Genomic DNA, 22,772 nt, shown 5'->3' with positions numbered 1-22,772 from the left:
AAATTAAATATTATATGATCGTTATTCCATAATTTCAATTAAACGAAGAATAGAGAGACTGAAGAGATATGTTTAAACAACTGTTTAAGTTAGAGTGGTGGCCCAAATCCCAGAAAATCTCATTGTAAGCACAGAAGTAAAAATTTTAAGCCATCTGCAGCATGTTTAAGGTTTATCCTGCACCTGGACTAAATAATTGCTAGTGGTTTATATTCTTTATGGAGGTATACATGAACAAAATCTTTTAGACTTTTAGGTCTGTTTATGACCTTTTAGACTTTAAAAGAGGCTAATAAGATACAAACTTTCAGTTATAAGTTCTAACATCTAATGTACAGTTTGGTGACTATAGTTAATAATTCTGTGTTACATACCTGAAATTTGTTAAAAGTAGATCTTAACTATGTGAGGTGATGAATATGTTAATTATCTTGATTGTGGTAATTATTTCCCACATCACATATGTATAGCATCATGATGTAAAACTCAAATAGATACAATTTTTGCCAATATATCTGGAGTAGGGAAAGAGGCTAAGAAGTTTCTATGTTAATATTGTCAGTACTTTATAATATTTAAATAAAAGTATTCTACAAAACCATCTTCACCAAAACTGGGGATAACACATGAACTTAGATTAAGTTAATTTAGTTAAAAGATTTCTATTATAGTCTAGTTTCTATGACTAGCCAAATAAAACAAATACAGTCAAGTTTTACATACTGACAGACAATACAATATGCTCAAATTTACATGAATTAAATTTAAATAAAGCAAACAGTTCTAACAGATATAACTCAACTAGACTTTTGTCAAAATTTATTTCTATTTAATAAATTATTATGATTGACATTTTCAGTTGTAAAAATTATAATTGCATGGATTTTTTTAGAAAATTCATTACTTTCAATAATTTCACAAACCTTAGTAATACAATCCCCCAAAAGTCTACAAACTTTTCACCTCATTTACCATGCTATTCTGTTCAATAAGAACCTCTGCCTTTCATTTTTCCATTATATATTATGTCAACTCAAATTTCTTTTCTACTTCATTGCTTGTGAAATTTCGATATAAATGGACTTCACATCATGAAACATGTTCTTCAGATAAATATATTGCTACTTTTATAGTGATCTAGAAGGACAGAAAATTGGGGCATTTGAAGTAAATCCCATTCTGTTAAACTACTGATTGTTGTCAAAAGAGCTTATTTTTTAAGGGTAGTGATAATAATAAAATGAAAATTTCCATAGTATGGTACAGTTCATAAAAAATTCAATAAGTATTGTCTTATTTAACCTACATAGTTGTCCTGAGAGGTAGATGGTTAGAATTATACTGAGGGTATTTAAAAAGAAACTAGGCTAAGATACAATGAGAATCTCAGCTAGACTGTAGAAGTCTATAGCTGACTGGATATCATCAGTTATATTTTTTCTTCATTTGTTTCTCTTTGGAAGATGTTTCTTTTTTTCTGTGTGTGTGTGTGTGTGTGCGCACACATATGTGCATGTGCACACACGCATGCTTTAATACTTAACAACTTTACTGAAGTATAATTAACATACACTGGACTTGTCAACTACAAATTGGAACCTGCCATGGGTACCCGCTTGTCAATGCAGGAAACATAAGAGATGCAGGTTCAATCCCTAGGTCGGGAAGATCCCTTGGAGTAGGAAATGGCAACCCACTCCAGTATTCTTACTGGGAGAATCCCATGGACAGAGGAGCCTAGTGAGCTACAGTGCCATGTGGCTATAAGAGTTGGACATGACTGAAGCAACTTAGCACACATATGGGCACTTCCAGACCATACTTGTAACCTTCCCTTGTAGCTCAGTTGGTAAAGAATCTGTCTGCAATGCAGGAGACTTGGGTTCAATTCCTAGCTTGAGAAGATCCCCTGGAGAAGGAAATGGCAACCCACTCCACTATTCTTGCCTAGAAAAATCCCATGGACAGAGAAGCCTGGGAGGCTACAGTCCATGGGGTCATAAGAGTCAGACACGACTTAGTGACTAAACCACAACCACCACATTTCAGGGCAGGGGGACACTCTTCTGAGTCCTTTTCTGCCTTCTGACTTTTTATGACTCAGTTGGTTCTACAATGCAGATTATCTCATATATTGTGTGGTTTTAGAAATGTGCTATTGGCTCATGCAAGGCAAGGACTTTTGGTGGTGAAGCTTTTTGGATGGTACTGATGCTGCCATCAGGGATATTATTTAAAAATACATGACACCTTTGATGATAAAGTCATATTATACTGGGTAATTTTGTCATAAACTATTTTATATGGATATTCATTTCTGAGTTCCTCCTATCTAGAATTTCAACCACTAAGAATTTCCAACATCTGCTGCTTTATATTCCTCTTCCCTTCCTTAGTTTTTTTCTCTTAAACACTATCACTAACATAGTAACATATTTTATTTCTCTTATTCACTGTCTGTATCCTTCACTAAAATATAAGTTCCATAGGACACACAGTTTTGTCTATTTTGTTCACAACTCTATGCCCTGCACCTATTGAGCAGGAAATAAATATCAGTTAAAAATTAACATTTATATCTGAGGACTTATGTTATTTCAAGGATTGTTGTGTAATGAAGTAGAAAACAGTATCTGAGACTAATTTTTCAAGAGCACTTGGATCTACTTGTACGTATTTTCACTGGACATGCATTACGCATAGGAGGCTACAGTCTATTAGAAAAAGATTAAAGAACTAGATAAGACCACATTCTCAGTATTCTGGAAGAAGATTGCATTTATATATTAACTTCTCTTTCTCCTGATAATACCACTATTTTGGGGGCTGTCATGTTATGGAGGGATGAATCTAATTAGGGGCAGTAGTGGTACAGAAATCAGCAGTACAGTCACTGGTCTCAGAATACTGGGGTTCAATTTTCAACTGTTCTGCTTACTAGTTCTATACATATTAGAAGTCACTATTATTTTATGCCAAGAACTTTTATCCAGAGACTTCAAGTGTTTTTTCAGTGCTTTGAAACTGTATTTAAACCTATGGTGTATAGGAGACTAGATGCTTCTTTCTTGGAAGGTCTATCATTTGGATCAGATGTTCAAAGTCTGTCAGTATTTACAATACTTTGGGCATCAAAGATCAAGTGATACTGTTATAAATAAATCCCCTAAAGTATATACCTTTGGATTGACTTAAATATCTATAAACCAGCCATAATAATAATATTTTGCAGGCATTTAATATTTCTCAGTTTTTCATCCTCAAGTCTACATAGACCCGAGCTACAAGACAACTATATCTTTCAGTTCAGTTCAGTTCAGTCGCTCAGTCATGTCGGACTCTTTGTGACCCCATGAACCACAGCACACCAGGACTCCCTGTCCATCACCAACTCCCAGAGTTTACCCAGACTCATGTCCATTGAGTCGGTGATGCCATCCAACCATCTCATCCTCTGTTGTCCTCTTCTCCTCCTGCCCTCAATCTTTCTCAGCAGCAGAGTCTTTTCAAATGAGTCAGCACTTCACATCAGGTGGTCAAAGTATTGGAGTTTCACCTTCAACATCAGTCCTTCCAATGAACACCCAAGACTGATCTCCTTTAGGATGGATTGGATCTCCTTGCAATCCAAGGGACTCTCAAGAGTCTTCTCCAACACCACAGTTCAGAAGCATTAATTCTTCAGCATTCAGCTTTCTTTATAGTCCAATTCTCACATCCATACATGACTACCGGAAAAACCATAGCCTTGACTAGATGGACCTTTGTTGACAAAGTAATGTCTCTGCTTTTTAATAGGCTGTCTAGGCTGGTTATAACTTCCCTTCCAAGGAGTAAGCGTTTAATTTCATGGCTGCAATCACCATCTGTAGTGATTTTAGAGCCCCCCAAAATAGAGTCAGCCAGTTTCCCCATCTATTTGCCATGAAGTGATGGGACCAGGTGCCATGATCTTAGTTTTCTGAATGTTGAGCTTTAAGCCAACTTTTTCACTCTCCTCTTTCAATTTCATCAAGATGCTCTTTGGTTCTTCTTCACTTTCTGCCATCTTTACTATTAAATCACTGTCTCACAGTTAAGGTTAAGTAATTTGCCTATATATGGCCTCCACAGGTGGTTCAATGGTAAAGAACCTGCCTGCAATGCAGGAGAAAGGAGTTTGATCCCTGGGTCAGGAAGATCCCCTGGAGAAGGAAATGACAACTCCAGTATTCCTGTCTGGGAAATCCCATGGACAGAGGAGTCTGGCGGACTCCAGTCCATGGGGTTGCAAAGATTTAGACATGACTAAGTGACTACACAATAAAAATTTTCCTATACTAACATGTCAGTGACAAGAAAACCTCATGTATAAAAAAAATACTATTGAATTTTACTGACAATAATGCCTATGTATTGCTTCTTTGAGAGTAAAAGTGTGTTAGGTTGCTTCAGTCGAGTCTGACTCTTTGCAGCCCCATGGACTATAGCCTGCCAGGTTCCTCTGTCTATGGAATTCTCCAGGTGAGAATACTGGAGTGGGTGTCCATGACCTTCTCCAGGGGATCTTCCTGACACAGGGACAGAACCTGAGTCTCATGCCTCCTGCACTGAGGTGGGCTCTTTACCACCACCGCCATCTGGAAAGGCCTATAAGAGTAAAAGCACCAGGCCCTATTCATTTTTGCAGCCTCAGTATCTGTAAAGTGCAGCAAATATACTACATGTTCCATATATGTTTGCTGTATAATAATTAAGCTGGATATTAGACACAGATCTTCTGATTATGAATCCCTAACATATTCTCATTTCATTAAGTCATATATCTTTTTATGAAATTAATCTAAAGGAGAGTGTCATCCCTTTGCTAATATATTGTTCTAATATTTTCTCTTATTCAACATCTTCCTCAGCCAGGGTACCAACTATTAAATAAACACATATCCATGTCACACAAAGAAAAGTAAAACACTAATCAAGAGACTAATAAAGAGAAAAATACACACTTTGTTTCTACTGATAATATATGGAAACTAAAGACAATCAATGTTTTAAACATTCAAAGACTATTTGCTTATGAGTACTTCATTTCTTACAAAGAAGATGCATCATATTATTCCACTATATTCTTTCCTAACTAAATTCTTCCCTAACACATCTTTCAGTCAGTTAGGTGAAGATCACCCGTCCAATCTGAGAGCTCTGTGATGAAGATAAGGGGAGTCTATTGACAGAGAATCAAGCTTAACAGGCGAGCAGAAAGAAGGTGAATAAGACTGTTAGAAAAGAAGGGGAAAAAAAGATGAGCAACAGGATCACTAGATATTACTAATGTTGCTACGTTGTTTTTTTGTTTGTTTTTCCTTATGAATTTCAACCACAGCATTCAAGGAATATTGGTTAATTAATGTATAAATACTCTTTTCATTAAGTCTAAGCATATGAGAAAACTGTTTTTAATCTTTTGAATATACTTTCTTTCCTTCCTAACTCCCTTCCTTCCATCTTTTTTCTTCCTTTTTTAACTGTTAGCTTTTCTATTCTGTACTTTGAGAACCACACTGAGTAAAAAATTGGGGTCTCCAAATGTTCCAAAGATTGTGCAAAGATGAATCACGTACTTGACAGGAAGAAGACATTCCTCAGTAGGCTACTAAGCCTTGTGGGGCAAGTTCCACTGGACTATAAGTATATAAACAAATATAGAAAGAATAAAATTCCATTAACTAATGATCTCAGACACTGGACTGTAAGGATGATTTATAGGCAAAAGTTGTATAACAAAGACATCCTAGTGCTTCTAAAATAATCCATATTATCCAAGATCCATTAAATTTCACATTATATAAACTCAAAGTAATTCTTATTCTCAGATTTTGACATTTGCTTACACAACATCAAATATATTTATATTTGTGAACAATAAAGCTTACTTTCTAAATGAGAAATTAAAAGGCATAACTCTTAAACTTCATAGATAAATATATCTAAACTGTAATAATTTTGTTGTACAAATAATGCAGCAAAACAATAGTGTTTCAAATAACATGTCAAATTATAGAAAGAAAAAACAACAGTATTACTAACAACTAATTTTTAAATGATATTGAATGTGGTTTGAAGAAAAAAACAGTATGTTATTCCTCATGATTTCTTAGTTAGAAGGAACATTTATGTGTTCATATTTTAAATTTTCAAATGCAACATTAAAATTATTAATATACTTTCTAGTATCAGATATATGATGGATTAATTCTTAATTTTTGTTTACTTGCAAGGCCATTTAAAAAGTGCATTTGCATTATTACAACTCATTCATCAAACAATAATGTCTATGATTGTGAAAACAGTCATGCTACTTGAATTTTCCAGAATGCCTTTGAACACAGGTTATTCTTAAATGTATTTGAGAATAACCTCAAGCAGCACTTTTAAATATAGATATCATAACACTTTCAAGTTTCAGTTCAAAAACACCAAGGGTAATGCTTTATTTCAAAAATAAAACCCTTCTTTATTTAAAAAACTAAAAGCACTAATACCTTTGAACTATGTACACAAGAATTATTTTGAAAATTTAAAAAATGCCTCTAATTTCCCATTTAATGGTAAATATTGCATGCAAAAAGACTCTAGCTTCTAAACAAGTATTACAATGACCAACTGATCAGTAATTTGTATCACTTCACAAAAAAGATCTGACAGTAAATTACTGAGTCTACACATGCATGCTACAGCATAGTATCTTCAGAGTCAAAAAATAAAGTAAAATGAAATTACCCTAAAAGACATTTCAAGATTCTCTCCACCCCAGATATCCATTCCTGCATCGTAAGTTCCTATCTCTTCAAAGTAGTTTCTGTCAATAGAAAATAGGCCACCAGCCATAGTTGGGGTCCTAGTTGAAAACAAAAACAAAAACAAAAGAATATCTTTTGAAAACAATGTGTGGAGTTTAATGAGACTATAGCAAATATTTCTGAAACATTTTAAATAAAAAGCAGTATACTTAAAAATTTCAAACTGAAAACATAAAGCCAAATTATAAGAGGTTTTAAAATTAATAAATAGCATTTTATTTCACATTTTCTGTAAAACTAAACTTAGATTAGTCTATAGTTTTTCTTATGGGTGATCAAATAGATATAAGGAACACTGGCCATTTAAGACAGGGGCATATACATCCTGTGTGAAAGGTGTAGTGAAGAGAAATCTGTGTTCTTATCACTGTCCTTAAAGAGCTGAACTAGTCATGAAACTTCTACTTGTGATCCTGTCACCTAATTATAAATTATTTTAATATGAACTCTAGAAACCTATGGAAATGGTTTCTCTATGAAAAGATCTACAATCTATTTGAATAGGAAAAACTAAGTGCTGTGAAATATTTATAGGCAATAAGTATCTAATAATAGTTACATAAGTATCATAATAGCTTTACATCTAATTGTCTACAGCTAATTGTTTTACCTAATTACAATGATAAAATGAATCATATAACCCTATAGACAAACATAAATCCTGTATACTATTCACAGGTTTAGGACATTTGGCACAGATCCAAAACTTTTTACTAGGAATAAATGATTTTGGTTCTCACATTCAAACTTTCTCTGTAGAAACTAAGAAATCAGGTGCTAACTTTCACAAGGAATAATTATTGATCTTAAAAGATTAATTAAATCAGTAGTTAATATGTGACCTATACAAAGTCTTTCTGTAAAAGCAGTATACAGTGAAACTGAAAAAGAAAATTCTAGTTCACAAATGAATCTATCTATACAACCAATGATTATTTCTGAATAGAGATTTTCAAGCTTCATAGCACATTAGCAGCCCCTGACACACCCTGAAAAAACTACACTTCCATGTTTGGGTAATTCTCTCAGGTTTAGATTTAATTGGCCGGGAATGGGGCCAGATCTTTGATACTGTGTAAAGGTCCTAAGTGATTCTACTGTGCTGCTAAATTTACTAGATCGGAAACACTGATCTAGTAACTTAGATTTAGGATGTTCATTCAGGTACACTTGACCCTTGAACAACATGGGTTTGAACTGCTTGGGTCCATTTATATGCAAATATTTTAAATAGTAAATGCCACACAACTACACAATCCAGTGTTGGGTGAGTCATCTGATGTGGAGGAACCTTGGATACCAAGGGCCTGGTATAAAGTATACTCAGATTAACCTCTGTGTTATTCAATGGTAGTTTGAGATTGTTAGAAAACTCAATGTTTTTTCTCAAAATTATGTCCTCTTCTGCCATAGGATGTGCTCGTGTCCTCTAACTGAACAGTGTATTTCATTGAAAACCACAATATAATATTGTACTTGGACACCTACCATATCACAGAGTTCTCTATTTCTCCCAGTGCTATCACTGTTTTACACTCAGGCAATTAACTGTCCATCAGTTAGAGCAGCAGAGCCTCACTTGGTCTGAGCTGTTTTATTACTTCTAGTCTTGCTGGGTTCCTATCATGGACAGTATCATTGACCTACTGAGTTGTAATCAGAAACAGTAATAAAGCTAAGCAGATGCTAATTATGATGTAGCCATGACCCTCACATGACTGGGGTTTTGGAAGTCCATGGAAATAACTATGTAAGGTACCACACTGCTGAATACTCTATTTAATGAAATGAGGAACAGAAATTGCTACAATTATCCTATTATAATGTAACTAAGTGCTTAAGAATGTTAAATGATGCATTTTTAATGATCAGTTCAGAGTGCCCATTCACTTGTATATTTACTAGTAAAGAACAAATGCATTTAACTTAAATACGTGTATTGAGTTTCATCTTATAGTTGGTGATGATTCCTACAAATATGTGAGAAATATATAATAAATGGCAACAATAAATTACATGTTAACTGTAAGAATGACTCAAATAAGTTTCACTTTTACTTGAAAAGTAACAAAATCTTTCAAAAATTTGCAATTGCTCAAAAAAAAAAAATCCTGTATTTTCTGAAGATGGATGCTACTAGGACTTTTTTTTTTGTGTGTGTATTTGAAATGGCAGTTAGCTCTCTCAAACAGTTCAGAGATATTATTCTGCCTTAAATAATATCTACAGCTGTAGCCAGTGCTATGTGGCATGTTCTGTTCTAAGTTAACTGCTCTGTAGTGTCACGCATGAACTATTTACATACACCTGTGCAGACCTTAAGTGTTCAGGGTATTTAGAAAGTATAAAACCTTCATTATAGTTGAGTTAGCTAAGATGATCTTTTTAAGCATCTCTACAATGTCACACCAACCAATTCAATCAATTACATGGGGGGCGGGGGGAAGTAATCACCCAAATGGCTTGGTAATAAATCTTTATAGTTGCTAATGTTAATCATTCAAACAAAAGTCTTAAGTGTCCTTCAATTAATTTTGGCTCCCTATAATGCTCTCATTTTGGATTGCAAAATCATCTAAAAACACTTCAGATCTAAGATGCTGAACTTTGAAATCTGCTTCACTGAATAAAAGCTTCAATTTTTTAACCCTTCCTATTTAAATTCTTTGGAAGTCCTTTTGGCGATGTTTCTTTAGCTACTCCATATTCTCACAGATGATCTCCCTTTACAAATCATTTACTTCCCTCCTCCCACCCACTCTCCAAGACCCTACTATGTCAGTAAACACCTGGCTGAGCACACTAGGTTCTCTGTCCTTGCCTGACTACATTCTTTTTATCAATATTAATATTATACAGACAAAGGTCTGTATAGTCAAAGCTATGGTTTTTCCAGTAGTCATCTATGGATGTGAGAGTTGGACCATAAAGAAGGCTGAGCACCGAAGAATTGATGTTTTTGAATTGTGGTGTTGGTGAAGACTCTTGAGAGTCCCTTGGACTGCAAGGAGATCAAACCAGTCAATCCTAAAGGAAAGCAGTCCTGAATATTCATTGGAAGGACTGATGCTGAAGCTGAAGCTATAATACTTTGGCCACCTGATGAGAAGAGCTGACTGATTGGAAAAAACTCTGATGCTGGGAAAGATAGAAGGCAGGAGGAGAAGGGGACGACAGAGGACGAGATGGTTGGATGGCATCACCGAATCAATGGACATGAGTTTAAGCAAACTCCGGGAGATGTTGAAGGACAGGGAAATCTGGCCTGCTGCAGTTCATGGGGTCAGAAAGAGTATTCAGGACCAAGCGCCTGAACAACAACAAGAAATATTAGTTCTTGGGTAAACTTACCATTCCTCATCCACTTCTGTTCCTAAAACCTTGAGAATCATTGAAATAGCAACAGGCTGAGGTCATCTGGTCACGATAAAAGTCCATGTTATTGACTCTCTGCTCAGGCCATGAACAGCTAACAATCCTTTTCTCTGTTTACTTGTTTACCTTGTCTCATCTTATATGAATCTTCCCCAAAAGTTTCAGACTCTTCTCAAAAAACTGAAGAGTAAATCAATGCATAAAATCTAAATTCTCTCAGTCCTGAAGTCTAACCTCTCTCAATTTCTATGTTAATCTTGTGTGTTTCTCAGGGCCTCTTCCTTCTTCTTGTCTTGGTGGGGGGTGGGGGATGTCTCCTCTCCTCTGAATGTGGAATAGTATTCATTCTTTTGCCTCAGTCAGCTCTTTTCTGACTATAAGCACACTTTTTCTTTCTGTTTTAAAATCACACATTGATTGACTGAGCTTCAACAATATTGTGTATTTTACAAATGGAAGGCTTATGGCAACTCTGAGCCAAGTCTGTGCTTAGTTGCTTAGTTGTGTCTGACACTTTGTGACCCAATGAACTGTAGCCCACCAGGCTCTTCTGTCAATGGGGATTCTCCAGGAAAGAATACTGGAGTGGGCTTCCATGCCCTCCTCCAGGGGATCTTCCCAACCAGGTCAATATATTACAGTGGGATTCTTTACTGATTGAGCCATAAGGAAAGCCCTTACTGGTGTCATTTTTCCAAGAGCATTTGCCTACACTATGTCTCTGTGTCAATTTTGGTCAATTCATAGTATTTCAAATTTTAAATTATTATATTTGCTATGCTGATCTGTAATCAGTTATCTTTGACATTACTATTGTAGTTTGGGCACCATGAACCACGCCCTTATAAAACTGGCAACTTCATCAATCAATGAAGACCTACAAGACCTTCTAGAACTAACACGAAAAAAAGATGTCCTTTTCATCATAGAGGACTGAAATGCAAAAGTAAGAAGTCAAGAAACACCCAGAGTAACAGGCAAATTTGGCCTTTGAGTATGGAATGAAGCAGGGCAAAGTTTAACAGACTTTTGCCAAGAGAACACACTGGTCATACCAAACACCCTCTTCCAACAACACAAGAGACAACTCTACACATGGACATCACCAGATGGTCAACACCGAAATCAGATTGATTATAATCTTTGAAGCCGAAGATGGAGAAGCTCTATACAGTCAGCAAAAAACAAGACTGGCAGCTGACTGTGGCTCGGGTCATGAACTCCTTATTGCCAAATTTCAGACTTAAATTGAAGAAAGTAGGGAAAACCACTAGACCATTCAGGTATGACCTAAATCAAATCCCTTACAATTATACAGTGGAAGTGACAAATAGATTCAAGGGATTAGATCTGATAGACAGAGCGCCTGAAGAACTATGGACAGAGGTTCTGACATTGTACAGGAGTAGTGATCAAAACCATCCCCAAGAAAAAGAAATGCAAAATGGCAAAAGGTTGTCTGAGGAGGCCTTACAAATAGCAGTGAAAAGAAGAGAAACGAAAGGCAAAGGAGAAAAGGAAAGATATACCCATCTGAATGCAGAGTTCCAAAGAATAGAAAGAAGAGATAAGAAAGACTTCCTCAGTGAACAATGCAAACAAATAGAGGAAAACAATAGAATGGAAAGACTTAGAGATCTCCTAAGAAAATTAGAGATCTCTTCAAAGCAACATTTCATGCAAAGATGGACACAATAAAGGACAGAAACGTTATGGACCTAACAGAAGCAGACGGTATTAAGAAGAGGTGGCAAGAATACATAGAACTATACAAAAAAGATCTTAATGACCCAGATAACCATGATGGGGTGATCACTCACCTAGAGCCTGACATCCTGAAGTGTTACGTCAAGGCTTAGGAAGCACCACTACGAATAAATCTAGTAGAGACGATGGAATTCCAGCTGAGCTATTTCAAATCCTGAAAGATGATGTACTCAATACGCCAGCAAATTTGGAAAATTCAGCAGTGGCCACAGGAATGGAAAAAGTGTTTTCATTCCAATCTCAAAGAAAAGCAATGCCAAAGAATGTTCAAACTACCACACAATTGTACTCATTTCACACACTAGCAAGGTAATGCTCAAAATTCTCCAAGCTAGGCTTCAAAAGTTCATGAACCAAAAACTTCCAGTGAATTCAAGCTGGATTTAGAAAAGGCAGAGGAACCACAGATCAAATTGCCAACACCCTTTGTATCATAGAAAAAACAAAAGAATTCCAGAAAAACATCTACTTCTGAGTCATTAACTATGCCAAAGCTTTTGACTGTGTGGATCAAAACAAACTGGAAAATTCTTAAAGAGATGGGAATACCAGAACACCTTACATGCCTCCTGAGAAACCTGTGTGCAGGTCAAGAAGCAACAGCTAGAACAGGACATGCAACAACGGACTGGTTCCAAATTGGGAAAGGAATACATCAAGGCTGTGCATTGCACCCTGCTTATTTAACTTCTATGCAGAGTACATCATGTGAAATGCTGGGCTGGATGAAGTACAAGCTGGAATCAACAAAGCCGGGGAAAACACCAATAACCTCAGATATGCAGATGACACCACAAGTACCACGTAGTCAAAGCTATGGCGTTTCCAGTATTCATGTAGACTATAGTCCACTATTCATGGATATAAAGAAGGCTGAGCACTGAAGAATTGATACTTTTGAACTGTGGTGTTGGAGAAAACTCTTGAAATTCCCTTGGACTGAAAGGAGATCAAATCAATCAATCCTAAAGGAATTCAACCCTGAATATTCATTGGAAGAACTGATGCTGAAGCTCCAAATACTTTTGCCACCTGATGTGAAGAGCCAACTCATAAGAAAAGGCCTTAATGCTGGGAAAGATTGAAGGTAGTAGAAGGGGATGACAGAGGACGAGATGGATGGATAGCATCACCAACTCAATGTGCATGAGTTTGAGTAAACTCTGACAGATGGTGACGGACAGGGAAGCCTGGCATGCTGCAGTTGTGGGAGATGGTGAAGAACAGGGAAGACTGGCATGCTGCAGTCCATGGGGTTGCAAGGAGTTGGACATGACTGAGCAACTAAACAAGAATCAATCAATGCTGTTAGTGTCCTGACTTCAATACCATCCAACTTTTCCCCTATTTCTCTTCTTCTCCTTGGGCCTCTCTGTTCCCTGAGACCAACTGGTATCCCTACAATGATTTCTAAGTGTTCAAGTGAAAGAAAAATTCACACATATCTCACTTCAAATAAATAACTAGAAATGAGTCAGCTTAGTGAGGAAGGTGTGATAAAAGTCAAGACAGTCCTAGGATAGGTCTCTTGTACCAAATAAATACGTTGTGAATGCAATGAAAAACTTCTTGAAGAAAATTAAAAGTGCTACTCCAGTAAACCATGAATAATAAGAAAGCAAGACAGTCTTATTGCTGATACGGAGAAGATTTGAGTGGTCTGCATAGAAAATCAAATCAGCTACATTTCCTAATCAAAACTTAATCTGGAGCAAGGCCCTAACTCTCTTCACTTTTATCAAGCCAGAAAGAAGAAAGTTTGGAAGCTAGAAGAGGTTGCTTTATAAAGTTTAAGGAAAGGAGCTGTCTCTATAACATAAAAATCAAAGGGAAGAGGCAAGTGCTGATGTAGAAGCTTCAAATTATGTGGAACTCTAGCTGAGATAATTAAGGAAGGTCACTATAGTAACAGCAGATTTTCCATGTAGATTAAACAGCCTTATATTGGCTGAAAATGCCATCTTAGTATCTACAGCTAGAGAGGAGAAGTCAATGCTTGGGTTTCAAAGCTTCAGTGGATAGTCAGTCTTATCAGGGGCTAGTGAAACTGGTGACTTTAAGTTGAAGCCAATGCTACTTTACCATTCTGAAAACCCTAAAGCCCTTGAGAATTGTGCTGTATCTACTCTACCTATTACCTCTAAAGGGAGCAACAAAGCCTAGGTAACAGCACATCTGTTTACAACACGGTTTATTGAATATTTTAAGCTCATTATTGAGACCTACTGCTCAGAATAAAAGATTTCTTTCAAAATATTATTGTTCATTGACAATTCATCTGGTCACCGTAGAGCGCTAATGGAGATGTACAACAACATTAATATTGTTCTCATGCTTGCTAACACAACATCCATTCTGCAGCCCATGGATCAAGCAGTACTTTTGATTTTCACATCTTAATCCTTAAGAAATACACTTCATTAGGTTGTAGTTGTCATTGGTAGTGATTCCTCTGATGGATCTGGGAAAAATCAATCGAAAACTTTCTGGAAAAGATACACCCATCTAGATGCCATTAAGAACATTCACACTTCATGGGAAGAGGTCATAATATCAATATTACTAGGAATTTGGAACAAGTTAATTGCAATCCTCAAGAACGACTTTGAGGGGTTCAAAACTTCAGTGCAGGATACAACTGCAGATGTGGTAGAAATATCAAGAGAACTAGAATTAGAGGTGGAGCCTAAAGATGTGCCTGAACTGCTGCAAACTCATAAGAAAACTTTATGATGTGGAATTGCTTCTTATTAATGAGCAGAGAAAGTTTATGGAGATGGAATCTATTCCTGGTGAAGAGTCTGTGAAAACTGGGGAATGACAACAAAAGATTTAGAAACTATATAAACTTAGTTGATAAAGCAGTGACAGGATTTGAGAGGACTGACTCCAGTTTTGAAAGGATTTCTGTAAATAAAATGTTATCTAATAACATTACACGCTACAGAGAAATAGTTTGTGAAAGGAAGAGTCAATCGATGTGGTAAGCTTTACTGTCTTAAGAAATTTCTACAATCACACCAACTTTCTAGTAAGCCCACCCTGATTTGTCAGCAGGCATCAACAGCAATATCCAGGCAAGACCCTTCACCCCTGTAGGCTCAGATAATGGTTAGAATTTTTTAGCAAGTATTTTTTAGCTAAGGTATATACATTGTTTTAGATGCAGTGCTCTTGCATACTTAATAGACTACAGCATGATATAAACATAACTTTTAAGTGCACCAGGATACCAGAAAATGTCTTTCTCACTTTAACCCAATATTCACTTTATTGCAGCAACCTGGAGCCAAACCCACAACCTCTAAGGTATACCTGCAACCTTTCAGCTACCTGTTCATTGACTATTGAAAGTGAGTTGCTCAGTCACGTCTGACACTTTGTGACCCCGTGAACTGTAGCCTGCCAGCTTCTTCTATCCATGAGATTCTCTGTCCATAGGATTCTCTAAGCAAGAATATTGGAGTAGTTTGTCATTTCCTTCCCCAAGGGGTCTTCCCAACCCAGGGATCAAACTCAGGTCTTCTGCATTGCAGGCAGATTCTTCACTGGCTGAGCCATCAGGGAAGTCTCTGTTCATTGACTATTACATCTGTATGTCATGCCTTTGATTTTTAGATTGTCCCTTTGAGCTTACAAAACTGCTCAATTAAGTTCTGTCCTAAACTACATCTTCACTCCATTCTATTGCTCATTTAAACCAGGGACATTTATTTTCTATATCTTTCACTGGTGACCTTATTGAAAGGATGCTTTTTACATACTCCCTCAACTCCTCTTGACCTTCTAACTAGAATCTGGATCTTTCTCCCATCCCTGCAATAACTTCTTTCTGGAAGAGACTATTGATTATGAACTTCAATAGCCTTTCCTCTATCTATCAGCCTCCTTGCTTGAAATTCTTTTCACCTCTGACTCCCACTGCATTGTTCTAGAGAGTTTTCTCCTTCTACCAATTTGAATATTGTATGATACTTATTGATGCCCCTTCCTTTCCATTGCTGGATGTCAGATCTCAAAATGTAGTCTTCTCAAGGGTCTCTCAGAGGACCTTTTCTCTTTCTAAACTCTTTACTTGGTCTTATGCCTTTAGCGTCACCTCTATGAGGTTGACTCTTAATTTAGGTAGTCTCTTCTCTGCATTGGTTGTGCTCTTTCAATAACTCATTAGATGCTTTCTTTAAAAAACTCCTCCTGACTCTGCTCAGTGTATATAACAGAGAAAGTGCTACCATGTCTGCTTCTCTTTCAAAGACCTCTATTTCCTTCTAAAGTCCTAAGACTTTATTCATCAGATTTTATTTCATCAAACCACTATTCAGCACCTTTATCATTTTGCCTCATTCAGTCATTTCCCACAGACTTCCTCCTTTTTAAGTATTTTTTGACACATCTCTGTTACCCAATTTTCATCCTTATTTCTAACTATTTGTTATGGAATGTTCTTGCTTCTGCAGTCTGCAACTTCCAAAATGTATTCTACAAACCATAGCCTGATTAATTTCTCTAAATAAAAATTCCTTTTAAAACATTAACCAGATGTTCGAAAATCTGTATTTAAAAAATTTCAGATTTTATATTATTTTGCCATCAGTGACCTAGAGCTACCCAATGAGCTCCTTCATTTAACTATCTTTATGTATTTAAAGTGCTTAGTGGGCTTCTCAGGTGGCGCTAGTAGTAAAGAACCTGCCTGCCAAAGCAAGAGATACAGAAGACATGGGTTCAATTGATCCCTGGATCAGGAAGATCCCCTGGAGGAGGGCATGCATCCCATTCCAGTATCCTTGCCTGGAAAATCCCATGGACAAGGGAACCTGGGGGGATACAGTCCATGAGGTCACAGAGAGTCAGACATGACTGAAGCAATTAAGCATGTACACATGCAAAAAGTTTAGTTGTTTGCAGTAAATGCTTCACACTTTCAAACCTTAGTACATCTATTCATCCATTTGCCACTTAAATCTTCCTTTGTAAACTCCCCTTAAATGTTTAAACCTGCTCCAGGTTGATGTAATATTTATGTAGTCCATACAAGCTGGCTTTGGTACAAACCTCTTCCCTCCAATCTGGTTGTCATCTTTCCCTTCTTGCTTGTACTATAGCACTGTTTCTCTTGAGGCAACTGTCACTTCTTATTGAGTATTATATTTATTACTATAAACATCTTACCACTTTTATAAGTACAGTTAATATATTGGTTTAATAGTAATAGACATTTATTGAATAAGTGAAATAAAAAAGAAAGAATATGAATCCCCGTGTCCATATTGTCAAAGTTACCTGCAACTGTATTTCTGAAACTGTGAAAAAATAATTATTTGCTTACATCTGCTAAATTGATAATAAAGATGGCTTCATGAATTCCAGGATATTTAAAGACCTTATCATCTAGTAAGAATTTTGGGAATTGAGTTTGATAGTATTTTAAGAAATAAAGATATAAAGCTTTACAACAACACAGAGTAGTGAAGAACTTGAAAAGTAAGGATTTGACAAGGAAAAATACTGACAATTTTCATCAAAACTTCATAAGGCAAAAGAAATTGTGATAGAATACATTTGATTATTCAGTAATGCTAAAGTGGAATGATGCATTTTCACCAATAAGATGATATATCCTGTATACACTGGGCTGGTATAAGCACCGTGTGTATGAAAAGAAGGTACACAGTAAAGAGACTCCAAGATGAAGCTAGTTAGTTTTAGGAGTATGGACTTTGTATCTGGACTGACTAGGTTTGAAGCTCAATTCCACAATGTGACCTTCAGCAAGTCCCTTTTCCGTTCTTTAATTTGATCATCTATAAGTTGGGGATATGCGTTAATGTATGTGATACTCTTAGAATAGTATCAGCACTAAGCAAGTACTGCACACTTAAATTTTAGTTTTAGTGAAGAAGAGGAAAACATCTGTTTGTCAAGATGATAATCAGCTCTATCTTATTTTCAGACCCTAATTAATTTTTATTAGAAGTGTAATATTTTAGGGCTTTAAAATCCCTACAGATTTGATCAACCAAATTTAACTGCAGTGTATTTAAATATCTTGTTCAGGGACCCCTAAGTAGTTGATGGTCCAGTTGAGAAAAAAATTCCTTCTATATATCAATCATCTATCTCTCCATCTAAACAGCTTCCGGTTATCCATATAACTCACACAACAAAATATTTGATATAGCTAATTTGAAAGTCTTTTCCTGATTTCAAGCTCCAAATTTATGTACCATGTTTTTCTGTGAATGTTAGTACTGCTCTTCAAAGCAATTTCTTTTAAAGTTATTGAAACATCACTTCTTCTCACTAATCCTTTGATATACTAGGATTCTATTTAATCTTACTTGGCAAATAACCAGGGTCTCTGGAGAAAAGTCTGAAGAAGATTTGTGAGACTATAGCTCAGCTTTCGGCTGTTATTTGCAGTGGTCAAATTCCACAGTATCTAGACAACCAGTTTTAGCTCTGCATTAATAATATTTCTCACATATTATAAACCATGATAAAGAGAAATATCTTTATGATATTTTATCTATATTTTATCTATATGATAAAAAGAAAGCATAAATATTTTATTATTTATACAAATGTGAGGCAAATTGCTGAAATAGTTCCATAAGTTTGATTTTGTTCAAGTCATAAAAAAAAATAATGACTTCAATTGGTTAACCACTGTGAATGTTTAGAAACTAAAGGAAATTTAGACACTGAGTTTCTCTCCTTCCTTCTGTATTCTGTCAACTATACTTAATATAAAAAAAGAAGAAAAGAAAGAAAGGAAGCAGAGGCATAAACTATTCTTTTACTAGAGTAAATAATGAATAATTGCATATTGAATGTAATTAAAGGTTTTTGGATAGAAAAAAGCAGGAAGTTTAGTGGAATATTGCACATCACAACACTGATTTGAACATATGTTTGAGTAAGAAGATGCAGCTTTTGGTACAGAAGAAACTGTTACTTTAAGAGTTATGCCAACTTAGGCTCTGAGCAGGAAGCTTGTTCAGATCCTGCAGAGTCTATGGAACACAAATAATTTCAAAGCTATATTTAAAGGATAAGAAAAAAATTAAAGTTCTGCCCAATAGGGACAAATGGCTTGTTTTTCTGCCAAAGAATCCATTTATCAAGAAGTACTAGAATCAAATACATTAACTTGTGCTTAAGGACCTATAGTCCCAAAGAAGGAACAGTTTTTTTTCTTTTTCCTAAATCCTTTTTCATAATCCTCAGCACTTGATAAAACTCTAAACTTCCAAAGAGGATATACAGTAAATGGTGCAAATTCCCTTATTTTTTTTCATTTAATGCTTTAGATGGGTCAAAATAAAAAATGGGGCCAGATGTTTTAAAATGTTTTTGTTAATTATTCCATATATAAATATGATAGTTTATTTATCACCATGTAAACTTTCTGTACTAGTCTTGTTTCCATCTCAACAGATTGCTAGGAAACCCTTGCATATTATCCCCTAAACCATTAGGAAGTAATATACTATAACGGTGCTATTTTCTCCAAAGAATATAAAGATTCCACCTGGGGTAGAATATTTTTTTCTCAAAATCAACATATATTAGATTTCAATACAAGTAGGTATGAATGTTGAACTGTTGAACATTCTTAAGTTCAACTCTTTTGAAATCTACTCTATGCACAAACTTCACTTTCTCTGTGCTGTTTCTTTAGCATCTCTTATTTTAAAGAGGTGTCTCACAGGCATTATCTCTGCTTCTTTTATCCAATTTAAAAGTGCAATTTTCACTGGACTGAGGAAAATAAAGTCGATAGCTAAAAACTAAGAAATATATCACAAGTTACTAGTATATAATAACAAATATTGTCTCAGATTTTACAGAATAAGTGAATTTCACTTATTATACTTCCTGATAAATTGGAGTCAGTGATTATTTGGGGGGAGTGGGAAATCAAACTGGCAAAAGGTATCAGGATATTAAAACAAATTTCATATTGCTTGAATGCATAATTCTAAAGAGACTATATTATATGCAAAAACTGTAGATCACAGATGCAAATGGCAAAAAAATAAAGTGTAAAACTCTCAGGTTGACTTTGATTATCGAAAATTGAAAAAGAGCTTGGTAAATAATTTAGATATTACCAACCATTAAAATTTTTATCTGTGAAAATGTTTAATGGCATAGAAAGATACTTAATTAATATACCAACTTTTAAAGTGTGGAGAAATGTATTTGGAAAGAAATGCGCTGGAAGTAAATATAACAAAATACTAAAGAACTGGCTCACTGGTGTTCTGTTTAAAAATACAGATATTTTTCACATTTATTTTTCAACCCATGTATCTTATACTTATATTATCAGAAATAAAGTTAAAATTACCTTTAAAATAGTCTCAAATTTCATGTAATGTTTTATAGCACTTCACCAGTTAAAAGCAAGGCAAGGAGGATAATTTTCCATTTCAGTGTTAAGAAGAATTGGTAAATTCTCAATAGGAGGAGCTTGAAATATAACTCAGAGCCTCCAAAGCCAACTTCAATGCCCCTTCTGTCATATCATATTAGAAGGACACAGGAAATAATATACATGAACATATGAGTAATTAATAATAATTGTAACCCAAGTTGTTATTAATACTATTGTTTAATTTATTTGATTTTCTTTATAAATTCCTAATTTCAATTGAGAGAAAAATACATGTATGAGATTATACAAGTGTTAACAAAAATGGACAAAGTAAAATGTGTCAGAAATAAAAAACTGATCATGGCATTTATGCTTCATTCATTCAATATTATGCTAGCATGGATTAGAAGACAATCTAGAACTCTTGTTTTGCTTGAGAAAAATATTGAACATGGTACTCAAAGTAAGAATGGAGTTTTACTAAGAATATTAATAATGACAAAATGTGAAAAAAAAAAGTCCATTAAGTAAGACACAAAGGGGAAAGATAAATAGACTTGATAAATAACCCTGCAGACTTTTAATTAAGTAATCTATTTTAATCAGTGAGAAATTAAAGTAGAAACTAATATCTTTATAACTATTTATTTAGGGTTACTTGCAGGGCATACTTAAGAGATAAACACAATCAGTAAGATTTAAGAGTCAGGTTCTTTTTCAGAAGCACACACCTCTCTATCAGCTGACTTTGTTTAAATCCTGTACCTCCACTCTCTCCACTTGTGCTGGCCTTTTCCTTATCCAGTAGACTTATGGCTGATGCCAGACACTGAGCAGGGCTTGTGTGTTCGATGACTTTCAAACTCAGCCATTTTTCAGGCAGTAGCCTCTCAATCAAAGATTATAAATGATTTAAAAGATTGTGCTGCTCTTAGTTGCTCAGTCATGTCCGACTCTGCGACTCCATGGACTGTAGTCTGCCAGGCTCCTCTGTCCATGGGGATTCTCCAGGCTAAAATACTGGAGTGGTTGCCATGCCCTCCTCCAGGGGATCTTCCCAACCTAGGGATCAATCCCACATTGTAGGCGAATTCTTTACTGTCTGAGCCATCAAGGAAGCCCTTTAAAAGATTACAGCCATGCAAATAAAAATATGTGAAGTCAATTAGTTGCAATAAGCATACTTCTCTCACCTGTGATTGGGACACAGATCCAGAGAAACATTTCTCCAAGTGCAAGAATGAAAAATGACAGTTGATCCTCAGCCTCAGAATCAGGGAGACACACATTAAAAAAGGAACTGGGGGATTGGGCTAAAGTTTCATGCTATTTCTACATTGGCATCTTTTACTCAATTCCTTCTGATTATGCCAAGTAGGAATATTGGACCATTGTAGCAAAATCTTATTTCTAAAGAATAGCTTGAAATTTAGATTTTTATTTTAAATATCTCATTTTAAAAACACTGGTAATTTTAATAAATGCCGAACATTATATAGGCCAAAGAAAACACATCTATAGAGCATATTTGACACACAAGCTCTGGTTAATGACCTCTGGTTTAATAATTTGATTACTATATTGTTGTACATATAGTTGAGATATTTCTGAAAAGTCATATAATCTGATGACTAAAATGTCAAGGACAGTTTACTGATTACAGAAAACTAAATAGAAAGAACAACGCTGGATTATGTATGCTATTATTCCACACTCATAACTTCACAAATGCCAAGCATTTCATCAACTCCATTTATTATCAAAAAGAAAATATCAAAGACCAGAGGTTGACAATAGAATAATAAATATAACCATCATAAACTTTACTTTAAATGCAGCATAACTAAGGTTAGGTTACAAGTTCAAGTTGTTTCTCTGTGTATGCAGATGTGTGATTGTATTTCTAAATGATGACTAACTAGCCAATTATAGTCCCTAGAAAGTTCTGTCATAACTGACATTTTAAATGAAGCATTCTGCTAAGAAAACCAAAATTTCAACCTCATTTTAATCACTTTAGCTATGCAGAATTCTGTTAATCAAGTAGAAAAAAAAGTGTCTTTAACACTTACAATGATTTATCTGTTTGTATGAATGTGAGAAAAATGATCACACCTTCAAGTAATAGATTACAAGTACAGAGAAAGTTCACATTACAGCTATGCTGATGAAAATTACCTGCAGGCTGTTACAACACAGCCTGTGAATTAATTAACCTTTTGCCATAGAAATCTAGAAACTTCAGCAAAGACTGAGTTTTCTGTTTCTCTGGGTTTAGCTTCCTCAGCACTGAAGTACGTTCCCTTCGCAGTGAAAATACTGTGCAATTTACTGAGGCAAACAAATAAACATACTCAGATTCCATCATTGCTCCATGTTATTATAATAAAATCACATAAGTTGAGATT

The 22,772-nt window shown here is 35.3% G+C and overlaps 1 protein-coding gene across 32 annotated transcripts in view; it reads right to left on the bottom strand.

The window, feature by feature from the left end:
* The window catches only part of GALNT13 (polypeptide N-acetylgalactosaminyltransferase 13), a 943,716-nt gene that overhangs the window by 220,661 nt on the left and 700,283 nt on the right, over nt 1-22,772 (bottom strand). For 27 of the 32 annotated variants that reach the window (XM_086368993.1, XM_086368825.1, XM_086368835.1 and 24 more), the window contains one exon: nt 6,760-6,877. The exons of 3 other annotated variants lie outside the window; for them this stretch is intronic. In XM_086368993.1, the coding sequence (XP_086225119.1) occupies nt 6,760-6,877 (118 nt within the window). Of the gene's footprint in view, nt 1-5,577; nt 5,662-6,759; nt 6,878-20,676; nt 21,427-22,772 lie in introns of those variants that run through there. 2 more of the 32 variants (XM_086369003.1, XM_086369014.1) reach the window with 2 other exon arrangements.

Source organism: Bos grunniens, chromosome 2 (assembly GCF_055505025.1).
Source record: "Bos grunniens cultivar Pamir isolate PY7600 chromosome 2, Bosgru_T2T1.0, whole genome shotgun sequence".
Lineage (NCBI taxonomy): Eukaryota > Metazoa > Chordata > Mammalia > Artiodactyla > Bovidae > Bos > Bos grunniens.
Note: the sequence above shows the minus strand (reverse complement) of the source record. Positions and strands in the feature narration are given on the sequence as shown.